This window comes from Herpailurus yagouaroundi, unplaced genomic scaffold (genome assembly GCF_014898765.1).
Source record: "Herpailurus yagouaroundi ecotype Mexico unplaced genomic scaffold, PumYag 162, whole genome shotgun sequence".
Taxonomy (NCBI): Eukaryota; Metazoa; Chordata; class Mammalia; order Carnivora; family Felidae; genus Herpailurus; species Herpailurus yagouaroundi.
The window spans coordinates 56,042,213-56,055,605 of record NW_024412403.1 but is presented as its reverse complement, the minus strand read 5'-3'; the positions used below and the strand labels follow the sequence as shown (position 1 = coordinate 56,055,605).

The window sequence follows — 13,393 nt, the reverse complement described above, 5'->3', positions numbered from 1 at the left end:
TCTCCTTTTGGTTGCATGTGGTAAGCATGCCTCAGAAGAGGCCATAAAAATTACTCTGGCCCTCAGGACTACCTGCCAATTGTTAACTGACCAATGGATTGTTGTCACACCTGTGTCCCTAATAAACATCTTCCTCAGTATCCTCCAAATATTTTGTTTGTTTCTACTGCAATGTAAATTGTATCTTTGGAATAGACTTTAACGATTTGATCAAAGCTCCACTTTTAAACTTGAATCACCTTTATAACATCCCTGGCGGTAATTGCCTTGCCTATATTTAAATACTCAAAGGGGCAGGAGATTTCCCCAGCTGTCAAAGCAATCCATTTGAAGTAGTATTAATAATCATGGTGGTGACGGCTCACACTGAGTGTTTTGTGTCAGGCACATCCTAAATTCCTTTATTGTTCTTCCTTTGACAATATTTGGACACTATCCTGTTTCCTGTTCCCTGGCTGCTTTCACCTTTTTCTCTGTTCCTCCGTGATGTCCAGAATTGAATAAAAGATTGCAGGTAGGAGTTATCACTTTCCTTGTTCTAGCTTTGATCCTTTTATTGATTCATCCTGAGGATCAACTATATTAAGAAAAGTCCAGAGTAATGAATTAAAAAGTTTAAATATAGTCACAGACAAGATTGAATCTTTCTATTTAAAAAAAAAAATGCTTTAGAATTCTAGTTCTTGAACTACAGCCAAGAGCCCTAAGAATGTCAAAGCTGTAAGTGATGTGACAAACAAAAGCAGTCACTTGTCTCTCATCCTGTTCCAATCTTCAGGGAACTGATTTGAACTTAGAGGCCTCCCAGCAACTCCAAAGAGAGCTGCAATAGTGACACACATTTTGAGGAAAAAAAATTCTGTATCCATAAAGTAGACTTAACTTAGTACTTTTAATTTATGTGTTTCAGGGAGCTCTGGAACGTAACGAAAGCAAGATTCTTCGCTTCCAGCTTGAACTTTTGGAAGCTAAAGCAGAACTTGAAAGAAAGCTTTCAGAGAAAGATGAAGAAATAGAAAATTTTAGGTATCTGAGATTATTTTGATAAGCCACATTTGCATATTCCAGAATTCTTGACTGAACAGAACGTGCTGTGTTTGGCTGCCTTTATGGCCTCTGCTGGAACATTACCAAAGAAACTTAGCCAGTCTAACCCTATGCCAGATCTTTCTAGTAAGCTCACCACTATTAATCTAAAGGAACACCTCTATGCAATTGCTGTCTGTTTTTAGGATTTTCTTATGGTTGAGCAGCTTCTGTTCTCATAGAGACTGAAGAGAACACACCAAAAAATCATAATTATATGTACAAGGGCTGTGGGCACTACCCGGTCTCCCCATAACAAGTCTCTTGGGCATCCAAGAAGCTGACTGATAATGCTGAAGAGTGGAAGAAAGGAACTAAATGTGATGCCGTACATTGAAATTAATGCCAGATCAGAGTGAAATTTTCACACACCCCCTGCCTGCACCTGTAGCCATTTGTTTGGAAAGGGGCGGGAGCCAGGAGCTAAGCTGCTTATTGAATCCCTGTTGAAGAGGCTGAGTCCTAATGGTCAGGAAACTGAATTAGACAGGACTCATGGGTTGCAGGATCTTTTCTTAGCCTCATCATAACAAGCTGATGACTTTAGACATTCCACTTCTTAGCGTCTCAGTGAAGTGAGGGGATAAAAGCAGCCCCATACATGTCGCAGAAGGTGGTGAGGAAGATCAGTGAGCTGATGTTGGCAAAGCACTTCACACTGTATAGATCAAAGGCACAATTATAAACACATGGAATTCACTGTGATTATATCATTTATCTGATCTGTTCCATTAAGTCAGTGCCATATGTCAGCAAGGAAAATCACTGGAGTCTGAGTTTCCATGGGCAACTTGCTTTCAACATGTTTGTTAAAACAATTTTTAAAAAATGTTAATATAGTCAGTTGAACTGGCTTCTTTCCCATAGCCCCAATTCAGACAAAACTCCCATGGGGGTCATTTTTTTTTAATGAGGACATCAAGCCAAATTTGGCCCTCTGTGTGCTTTGAGTTATCCTTGCTCGCTCTCACTCATGGACACTTGCCTCTCTAGGACTGACTGTGAGGATGAATTTCGGTCTACTTAAGAGGCCCTGACTCACTGTCTAAAAGAATTTTTTTTGATGAAGGGCAAAACATCAGGCCTTGATATTTGCCCTACTTCCTTCCATGAGGAACAAAAATGAACGTTTCTTTGTGCAGTTAAAAGAAAAAAGCTCATTTTAGGTAATGTCAACCCTGCATCTATTAATAGACCTGGCTTAGGGAAAAATGAATCCTCAGAGAGTCTGCCTCTCGTCAGGTACATCTGAATGTCTTAGAGCAGTTCACCAATTATAATAATCTTAGTGCAAAGGAAGCTGGAGATCCAAACAGCCAGGGCTGGGAGAAGAAAGAGCTGAACTCTAGGCTGGGGCTGTGGAGGGGCTGAAAAAAGAAGAGGCGGGCTAGAGGGTGGGGCGAGCTAGTCAGGAGTTTTAGTTAATGATCCATAATAGCTATAATAGGTACATCCGGAAAGGAGAGATGAGCATATCTTACAAAATATCACAAGTGCCCTTGCAGAACGTTTCTGTGCCAGTGCAGAATGTATCAGAAGCCTCTGTTTAATCTGATTATTTGGTCTGGCCTCAGGGGCTGGGAGAGGAAGGGGCCCTGAGGAGTCTGCACAGAATGGCAGGGAGAAGCACTAGGAGAGCAGAGGATTCTGAGCAATCAAGATAAGCCAGGTAAATTCTAGAACTCGAGGAAAATATGGCCTGAAGGCAAGATGAGGTACTAGGTCCTGCGTCCACATAAACCTTGGGAAAGGCCACAGAGACTGAAGGAAGCGTGTGAGGAAGGGACCAGAGAAGCCAAAGAGACTCAGAGGCAAAGATAAGAGCCCTGAGGTTCTGCAGAGGGGTGATTCATTCAACTCCTCCTCCGCCGAGCTCCAGCCATCATCCTGGGAGGACGTATTTATCCTCAGTGAGCCCCAGGCCGTTGGTGGTGAAAGTATGAGCAGCTGGGATATGTGTCATATGTTTTGCTTGTTAAATACATATTTGAGCACTTCATGTTGGCCAGACACTGGGCCTGCTATTCTTGTCGGGGCTTCCTAAACTTTTATGGATTGATGGGGCTTTCTTTCTTTCAAAAACATTTTTTTTTCCTACAGTGTTCTAACTGACATAGGTAGAGGTAGGGAGGTGATAATGCAGTCACTAATGGAAGGAGAGGAGGAGGTGTGGTGGCTGGCTTTGGCCCTCTCCATCCTGGATACAGAAAAGGAGGCATAATGGCAGTTAGCATGAAGGCCAACTGGTGGCCCTACCTGTCACCTGCATCCAGTTTGACCACAAGACTCAGAACTGGGTTGAAAACAAGTCGGTCAAGTGGGTCCTGAATTTTCAGAGGCCACAGATGTCCACAGGTGTTCACAGAGGCCACCTCCTCCAACTCAGGGTGTTCAGAGAAATGCTGAAGTATGGGAGTGTCTTGTCACTGGCCGAGGGCCAGGATGGACCCAGCCTGTGTTCTCTCAGGCACAGCCAGAGAGGTGCTGCTGATGGTCTTGGGAAGGAGGGACTGAAAGTCCTGCAGTCCAAAGCTTGCTTTGGTTTGATCGCCTCTGGAAGGGTTAAACAAATTTTCTGTAGAGGATGAGATGGTGTAGGGAAGAAAAAAATTCTCCTTACCCTCTTTGGGTCTGTGACTGATCCTAAGAATTAAACTGACTTAAGACAGTTTAAAAGGAGAAAAGTCTACATGTTTTATTGAATTTTTAATCTCCATGGGAGCTTTCACAAAAGAATGAAGACTGGGGGGACACAACCAGAGCAGGAAGTTTTATACCTTTTAGACAAACAATAAACTTGTGAAGAATTGATAAGGCACAGGGATTTGGGCTTGTGGTAGTTTAAATGCTGAAGAATTAACAAGGTTTGTTTAGACAGCCTTCTTGGCCCTAAATTCACTGTTTGGTAACAAGGATGTCTCCCTTCCTTCTGTACAGGGGAGGGTATCTTTCACGAGGGAGGTTTATCTCCTGCATTCAGGGAAAAGGGCAGAATTTAGATTGATCTTCCTGCTTCCATTGTTTTCTCAAACTCCTTGAGCTTAAGATATTTAATATGCCAATATGGGATAGCATTGGAGCAGCATCAATGGCAAATGTTTTTGGCTTTGCAGGTAGGCCATAGGGTCTCTATCTCTACTCAACTTTGCAGTGTAGCTTGAAAGCAGTTGTACACAATAGGAAGTCAAGTGGTGGTGGCTGGATTTGGCCTGTAACTTCTAGTTTGCCCAACCCTGGCCCCTATAGCCTTAGGGGTCTACACATTATTTTTAATGTTCCATCATGTTTTCCTTCCATTTGGCCTGTTCCTCAAAACTCAGTGATGTCAAATTTCACACATGGTCTTAATTTATGAGCACCATCCAACTTAATTTCAGTTATTGTCTGAGTCTCTGCCAGAAGAATGTGTTTAAGTCTCTTCTCATTTCTTAGTAAAATATTTTAGCATGTCTTCAAGAAATAGGATTTCACACTCAGGCATGGTATTTGGTTAGGAAAATACCTTGCTAATCATTTTAAATCGAAATTATATGTATTAGAATTAAGGAAAATCTCACATTTCTCTGATACAGATAAACAATATTGCAGGAGAAAAAAAGTGACCTAATGAATTGACTGTCCATTTAAAGTCATTATAACTTTTGCAAGTTTTAATGTTGTTGTTTTTTTTATTCTAAATTTGAAAAAAAGTGTAACATACAGTGTTATCTTCATCTCAGGTGTACAATATAGTGATTCAATAATTCTATACACAACTCAGGGCTCACTATGATAAGTGTACTCTTAATTCCCTTCACCTACTTCACCCGTTCCCCTACCCACCTCCTGTCTGGTAACTATCAGTTTGTCTTCTATGGTTAAGTGTCTGGTTTTTGGTTTGTCTCTTTTTTTCTTTGCTGGTGTGTTTTGTTTCTTAAATTCCACATCTGAATGAAATCATGTGGTATTTATCTTTCTCTGACTTATTTCATTTAGCAGATTACCTGCTAGATCCATCCAAAATTCCACTCTTTTTTATGGCTGAGTAATATTCATATATAAATAAATAAAATGTGTCACGTATATACATATGTATATACTACATCTTCTTTATCCATTTCTCTATTGATGAACGCTTGGGCTGCTTCCATAATTGGGCTATTGTAAATAATGCCTCAATAAACATAGGGATGTTATCTTTCAGTCTTTCAGTCTGAAATGAGTCTCCAGCAGGCAGCAAATAGGTGGGTCTTGCTTTTTCATCCATTTGGTCACCCTATGTCTTTTGTTTGGAGCATTTAGACCATTTATATTCAAAGTAATTATTGATAGGTATATACTTATTGCCATTTTGTTACTTGTTTTATGGTGTTTTTGTAGTTCTTCTGTTCATTTCTTCTCTTGCTCTTTTCTCTCACGTTTTGCGGGCTTTCTTTAGTGATATACCTGGATTCCTTTCTCTCTCTCTCTCTCTCTTTGCATATCTATTACTTGTTTTTGATTTGTGATTACCATCAGGTTTATATATAGCATGCATTTAGCAGTCCCATAAGTTTGAACCCATTCTTTACTCTTCTCCCCTCCATATTTTAGGTATATGGTGTCATAATTTACATCCTTTTATTTTGTGAGTCCTTTAACTGATTTTTATAAATATACTGAATTTTACTGCTTCTCTGCTTCCTACTTTTCTTACTCTTCCTACTTAAAGTCTTTCTACTCATAAAGTCTCTGATATTTCTGGGGCAACTGGATGGCTCAGTTGGTTGAGGTTCTGACTCTTGATCTTGGCTCAGATCATGATCTCACTGTTCGTGAGTTTGAACCCTGTGTCAGGCTCCCCCTGCTTGGGATTCTGTTTCTCTCTCTCTCTCTCTCTCTCTCTCTCTCTGCCCCTTCCCTGCTTGGGCTCTCTTTCTCAAATAAATAAACTTTTAAAAAAAGTCTCTAACATTTCTTGTAGGGCTGGTTTAGTTGTCCTGAATTCCTGTAACTTTTGTTTGGGAACTTTTTAAGTTTCCTTCTCTTATGAATGATATCCTTGCTGGATCGAATATTCTTGGTTACAGGTTTTTTCTTTCAGCACACTGAATGTATTATGCCACTCCCTTCTGGCCTACAAAGTTTCTGCTAAAAAAGTAGCTTATAGCCTTATGGGGTTTCCCTTGTATATAACTGTTTTCTTTTCTCTTTCTGCTTTTAAAATGGTTTATAATTTCTTCTTACCATTTAAATTACAATGAGTTTTGGTGTGGACCTCCTTGGGTTGATTCTTCTGGGGACTCCCATTGCCTCCTGGATCTGGATTTCTGTTTCCTTCCCCAGATTTAGGAAATTTTCTGCTATTATTTCTTCAAATAATCTTTATGCCCCATTTGATCTCTCTTCTCCTTCTGGAGTCCCTACAATGCAAATCTTATTATGTTTGATGGTATCATTGGGTTCCCTAAGTCTAATTTCAGTTTTTATTATTTTTTCTCTCCTATTCAGCTTGATTGCTTTGCATTACTCTGTCTTCCAGGTTGATGATATGTTCTGCTTCCTCTATGCTTTCATCTAGTGTATTTTAAATTTCAGTTATGAGTTCATCATCTGGTTCTTTTGTATGTTTTCTATATTTTTGTTGAGGGCCTCACTGAGCTCCTACATTCTTTTCTCAAGTCCAGTGAGTATCTTTATGACCATTGCTTTAAATTCTCTTTCAGGCATTTGTTATCTTGGTTTCATTTAGCTCTTTTGCTGTGATTTTTATCCTGCTCTTTCATTTGGGACACATTTTTCTTTTTCCTAATTTTGTCTAACTCTCTGTATTTGTTTCTATGTGTTAAGAAAGTCAGTTACATCTCCTACTCTTGAAAGTAGTGGCCTTATGAAGATTAGTAAATAAATCTTCCCATATATCCTAGGAATTTTTCAAAATGCTACCTCTATGCTGTATCTCTGAGGGACTGTTTGTCATGCTATCTCTTTAAGGATGGGGTTCAGTTTCCTATTGCTCTCTCAGAGGCCATCCCGTTGACTTTTAAAGTTCCAGGTATTAAGCCTGATTGTAGGAACTTGTGAGGCCAGGCCCTTCTTATTTTCATAGCCAGAGGTTATAGGGTTTGCCTTCCCTGTATGGGTTCCTAGTGCCTGGGATGCTTGCTGTGAAGAGCTGTTTCCCTCAACTCTATGTGTCTCACTCCTATGGATGATCCCATTGGTCCATTTAGCTCTTGACCATGTCTCTGTCTCCACCCTTCTTACTACCTTCATTGTTGTCTCTTCTCTAATTTTAGCTGTGGAGAGTTGGCTCTGCCAGTCTTTGTGATATTTTCTGGTTTATTTACACTGATATAGGTATTATCTAATTGTATCCAGGGGATGAGATGGGCTTAGGGTCCTCCTATTCTGCCATCTCCTCTGGAAGTCTATATCACATCTTCTTTATTCATCTATCTATGGACACTGAGGTTGCTTCCATGACGTGGCTATTGTAAATAATGCTACAGTAAATATAGGGGTGCACGTATCTTTTTGAATTCGTGTTTTTGTTTTTGTTGAGTAAATATCCAGTAGTATAATTACTAGATCATATGGTAATTCTATTTTTGATTTTTTAAGGAACATCCATACTGTTTCTCATAGGGACTGCACAAATTTGCATTCCCACCAACAGTGCCTGAGGGTTCCTTTTTCTCCACATTCTCACCAATGCTCATTATTTTTTGTTTTTGATTTTAGCCATTCTGACAGGTGTGAGGTGACATCTCATTGTGGTTTTGATTTGCATCTCCCTGATGATGAGTGATATTGAGCATCTTTTCATGTGTTTGTTGTCCATCTGGGCCCCAAATGGGCAGAGGACCTGAATAGACTTCTGTCTTTTTTGGCAAGAAGTCTATTCAGGTCCTCTGCCCATTTTTAATCATATTATTAGCATTACTATTATTTTTTGTGTTGAGTTGTATATGTTCTTTATATATTTTGGATATTAATCACTTACTGGATATATTATTTGCAAATATCTTTTCCCATTCAGTAGGTTGCCTTTTTGTTTTGTCAATGGTTTCCCTTAAGTTGTAAGTTTTTTTTACTGACTTCTCTCTTTCTTTTTTTTTTTTTTTTTTTTTTTTTTTTTTTTCTTGTTTTTTTTTTAAAACTGCATTTCATGTCAGGATGGGGGCGGGAGGAATGAAAGAACTTCTTACTATATGGTCCTGGTCCTGAGTGCTTCATTTTTTTTTTTAATGTACTTGGAAGAGTTTTCATTTTAAAGATTTATTCACTATGCATGAAATGTGTTGATTGTCTAGAGGCCATTCTTTAGGCCTGTATCATATCCAAGCCTCTCAAACCATAGCACTTTCTACTGTCTGCAGGCACTCATGAAGATTCATAAACAACTGTGTAAAAGTACAGTTTGAAACATTGTCTGCTTAAGTAGAATGTATGTCTGTATAAAGGATTTTGATACCAAGCTAGGGATGCTTTAGTGTTCCTGTATAAGGAGAGTCCGCTGTGGCAAAAGTGAGTTTCCCCAATATAAAACAAAAAAGTGTCTTAAAGCTTTTAGTAATGTTGATAGTATGAGTCACTGTATAAGTCTGCTTGGGCTGCCATAATGAAATGCAGACTGGGTGGTTTAAACAACATAAATTTATTTTTTCACTATTATGGAAGTTGGAAGTCCAAAATAAGGTGTTGGCAAGTTTGGTTTCTCTGAGGCTTCTCCTTGGCTTGCAGATGGCCACCCTCCTGTCATGTCCTCACATGATCTTTCTTTTGTGCATGTGAATCCCTGATGTGTTTGTGTGTGTCCAAATTTTCTCTTAATCAGATTAAATTAGGCCTCACCCAATAGCCTCATTTTACCTTAATCACCTCTTGTAGAAGCTGTGTCTCTAAAGATAGTCACATTCTGAGGTACTTGGGTTTAGGGCTTCAATATATAAATGGTGAAGTACATATTCAGCTATAACAGTCTGGGTTAACTTTATGTACTGGTATTCCTGTAGGATTATGACCTGGAAGCTGAACAAAAGCCCACAACCAAGGTTAGTCATGAGAGGCTGATCTCAATTTGTGGGGGCCAAGGACATAAGGTTAGCACAGAAGAGGTGCTAACTCTGGGCTTTACATTCTCCCATACATTTCCATAAGTACTTGTGAGATTTTCACTTACCAATGGGGAGACAACTGGTCATGAAAAGCAGCCCCTCCACCTGTTACCCAGTTAGAAACCTGAGCCACACAACTATCCCATGTGGGCTATATGCCTTCCTGATTGGCCTCAGAGTTCAGGACACATATTCAATGCTATTTCAATGCAGAACATAGTTATGATCCAAGATGAGTACATTTTTGCTATTTCTGATAATGGGCTCTATGATGAAGAATAGGAAGGCTCTTCCCATGTCTGTTTTGCCTGTTCAGCACTAAGTCCTATTTCACAGGGTGAGCTTAATCCGGGGGTGGGGGTGTTAGTTATAGCAGTTAAACCATCCTGGCTCACAAACACCAAATCTTGACTCAAAACTATCAAAGTTCGGGGCACCTGGGTGGCTCAGTCGGCTGAGCATCTGACTTCGGCTCAGGTCATCATCTCATGGCTTGTGAGTTCGAGCCCCGCATCAGGCTCTGTGCTGACAGCATAGAGCCTGGAGCCTGCTTCGAATTCTGTGTCTCCCTCTCCCTCTGCTCTTCCCCCTGCTCATGCTCTCTCTCTCTCTCCTTCAAAAATAAATTAAAAAACATTAAAAAACATTTTTTTAAAAACTATCAAAGTTCATCTTTGTTTTGTGTCTGAGTCCAGTGTAGGCTATAGAGTGAGCCACTATTCTTCAAAATCATTCAAGAGCCCAGTTTCCTTCCATCTTGTGGTGCCACAGTCTTCCAAAAGTGGCCACCAAGTTTGCCATAGATGAGGAAGAGGGGAGTACTGGATTATACAAGTAAAAATGTTGTATGGGCAAGGCCTACAAACGTTTCTGCCCATGATCCAGTGGTCAGCATTCAGTCACATAATTCCAAACTGACTGCAGGAAGGCTGGGAAATGATTGCCATGGGTTCCCTAGATTTTTTCATTGTTTCCCTAACACACATCTATTGTCTAAGCTTCTATCACTTGGCAAATATAGTTTCAGTGTAGGGTTTTTGTTGTCATGAGGAATATTGAAGCAACTCAATCCTCACACAGCAGTTGGTCTTCTCAGCCTACCCTTGACTGTACTCTAACTCCTACAGAAAGACAACCATGCTATTCTAGAAGGGCTAAGCAACAATAGGCCATTTGAGCAATATTGCTTGTCCTTGGGATTTAAGCCTGGGTGGCTCTTTCTTGCCTTGTTCAGATATGTTTTACCATTGAAAGTAGTTTAAATATTATAGCTGTCTGGAAGAGCATCCTTCCTTCATCCTTAGCCACTGCAGAAAATCTAGATGTTTGCTCTATGCCTTCCCTTAAGGGGTCTTAGGTAAGGCTAAGGCTGTCCCACTGGACATAAGGGCCTCACAAAGATTCTCTCCGATACTTTCCTTGATTCTTGAGAAAAGCTGGCCTGGGAATCTTTATTATGCTCACTAACCTAACCCTTCAACCTCTATGTTTTCTAAAATGACAACCCCTTAGACTCATTTTGTTAATTACCCAGAATTTTTCTTGAATTTTAATTTTTTATGTTTCCTAAACTATTATGTGCACAGCAGGTAACCTTTCTTAATTTGGGTGCATGATTTTTTTTTCTCTTAAATGTTATCCTAAAATTAGGAGGAATCAGCAATGCGCTATTGACTCCCTGCAGTCTAGTCTGGATTCTGAAACTAGGAGCAGAATTGAAGCGACACGGCTGAAGAAGAATGTGGAAGGGAACCTCAGTGAGATGGAACTCCAGCTTAGCTGTGCCAACCGACAGGTGTCAGAGACAACCAAATCCCTGGGCCAGCTTCAGATTCAAATCCAGGTACAAATTGCAATATAAGGGCAGGGAATATGCAAACCAAGAGACAGATTGTGCTGAGAAATAAAAGTAAGGACAACAAATCTAATCCTTCAAGAAAGCAGGAACACACTTAAATTGGTGAGCTTTGCTTAGAGCATGCATGCAGGTGCATATCCCATTGAACTCAGCAATCTGTGCCCCAGGCCTGTGTTTTCTCTCACAGGACCTTCGGGTGCAGCTAGATGACAGCATACGCCTGAACAGTGAGCTGAAGGAGCAGGTGGCTGTGGCTGAGAGGCACAACTCTCTTGTCCAGTCTGAGCTAGAGGAGCTGAGGTCCTTGTATGAACAGACGGAATGTGGGCGCAAGTTGGCGGAGGAAGAGCTCCTGCAGGCCACAGAGAAAATCAATCTTTTCCACATCCAGGTGAGGCCCATAAACTCTCCCTATGAGCTGTATTAGCTGGATGAAGGCAATGGTTTCCACACATTGTTCAGCCTTGGACCATAATAGTTGCCATGTGAGGCAATGGATGTGGCATATGAGGCATAAAGAGAGCCTTTGGCAGCAGTGGGCACACTCTTCATTCATCCCCAAATGTATTAAGTTCCTAGGGTTGCTATCACTCGGGACCACAAACTGGGTGGCTTAAAACATCAGAAATTTATTCTCTTACAGTATTCAACACTAGATGGAAACCAAGTTGTTGGCTGGGCCATGCTCCCTCTGAATCTCATAGGTCAATCCTTCCTTGCGTTTTTCTAGCTTTTGGTGATTTTTGGCCATCTTTGGTGTTCATTTGCTTATAGATGATCACTTCAATCCTCTGCCTTCACGTGGAAATCTCTCTATATGTCTTAGCATCATCTTTTCTCTGTTAGTATTTGTGTCTAAATTTCCCTTTTTTATAAGGACATCAGTCATATTGGATTTGGACACCTCCTAATGACCTTGTTTCAACTTGATTACCTCTGTAAAGACCTTATTTCCAAATAAGATCACAATTAGAGACTTCAGCCTATCTCCTTTGGAGGGGACACAATATTATCCATAACACTAAGTCCAAAAGAATGGACTCTCAGGACATTGACAGCCAGTAAGCTGGGGAGAGCTGAACATTCCTAGTGTACCAGAACCATTTGCCTGTTTCTTCTGTTCCCTCCAAGTCACATGTTCTCCAAAGATTAAAAAAAAAATTCTCCTGCCTCAGAGCCAGGAGATTTCTAACAATTCTAAGTGACTGCTGACAGATATGAGCTGTCAGGACTCTGGCTCCCCATGGAAGGTTATATAAGTGACATGAAGCAAGCATTCTTAGATCGTTTGCCATTCTCATAGAATCAGGGGAAACCACAGCGTCTAGGATAAACGTGTATACTAAATGGATCGTTCAACATTTATAGGGCACCCACCATAACCTGAGCAGTTGTATGAGGTGTACGTGCAGAATGTCTCCATTGTCCTAAAAAAGTGAAGAGCCAAGTAAGGAACTCAATGCGCTGCTGGAGTATAGTGTCAGAGCAAGCACATCCCTACAGAAAGCCTTCCCTGACAGTCCTAGGCATAGCTAGATACACAATGTGCTCAATCAGAGTCATAAAGGACACATAAGCAACCTGTCAGGTAGAGAGAAAAGCCGAGGACAGAAGCATGGGGGAGGAGGAGATGTGGGCTGCTGAGGGAAATTGCTGTACTCACAGAGCATAGTGGGGTAGGGGTAGAAGAGATCAGAGAAATGATGCTAAGAGGCAGGGAGAGCCAGGTCCCCAGGAACCTTGAGTCTGAAGCTAGTGCAGTTTGAATTCCTTCTTGCAGCGAATGGGGATCCACTGAAGAATTTTGAGTAGCTGAGAGTGAAATGATCAGATTTTCATTTTAGGAAGTTTACTCTGGTGATTGCTGTGAATGGTGGATTAAAACAACTATAGACAGAACTGCCATACCGTGGAGTATTTAGAAACGTCATTTTGGTTGCCACAGTGACTGCAAAGTGCCTCTGACATTTAGTGGGCAGGGTTCAGAGATACTAATATCTGTGTTAGGTACAGGATAATCCCACTTCACAAAGAATTGCCCTTCCCAGAATGCCAATTGTGCCCCCACTGAGAAATGCTAGAAAAAGGAAGGATCAGCCAGTGATGTACCAGCTGGGAAGCATTGCAATTAGTTTTTGCTTACAGTTTGACTTTTGTGTCCGTCAAAACATTGTGCATGACACAACCCTATTTAGATATCATGTGATATGGAACAAATAGGCTGTATGTTTTGCATAATTCCCGGCAAGCTAACTCGCTTCCACATTTTCTTTCTCTCTCAAGAAAGCTTATGTAAATACAATGAGCAGGATTCTTATAAAGTAGGATATTGAATTTTTAAAAAGTAATCATCTATCTGTAGTACTTAATA

The 13,393-nt window shown here is 40.6% G+C and overlaps 1 protein-coding gene across 1 annotated transcript in view; it reads left to right on the top strand.

Moving 5' to 3' along the window:
- MYH15 (myosin heavy chain 15) overlaps positions 1–13,393 on the top strand; it is a 152,079-nt gene that overhangs the window by 108,371 nt on the left and 30,315 nt on the right. Inside the window, exons 33-35 of the mRNA XM_040484426.1 lie at positions 911–1,026; positions 10,815–11,007; positions 11,210–11,413. Coding sequence (XP_040340360.1) covers positions 911–1,026; positions 10,815–11,007; positions 11,210–11,413 — 513 coding nt within the window. The remainder of the gene's footprint in view (positions 1–910; positions 1,027–10,814; positions 11,008–11,209; positions 11,414–13,393) is intronic.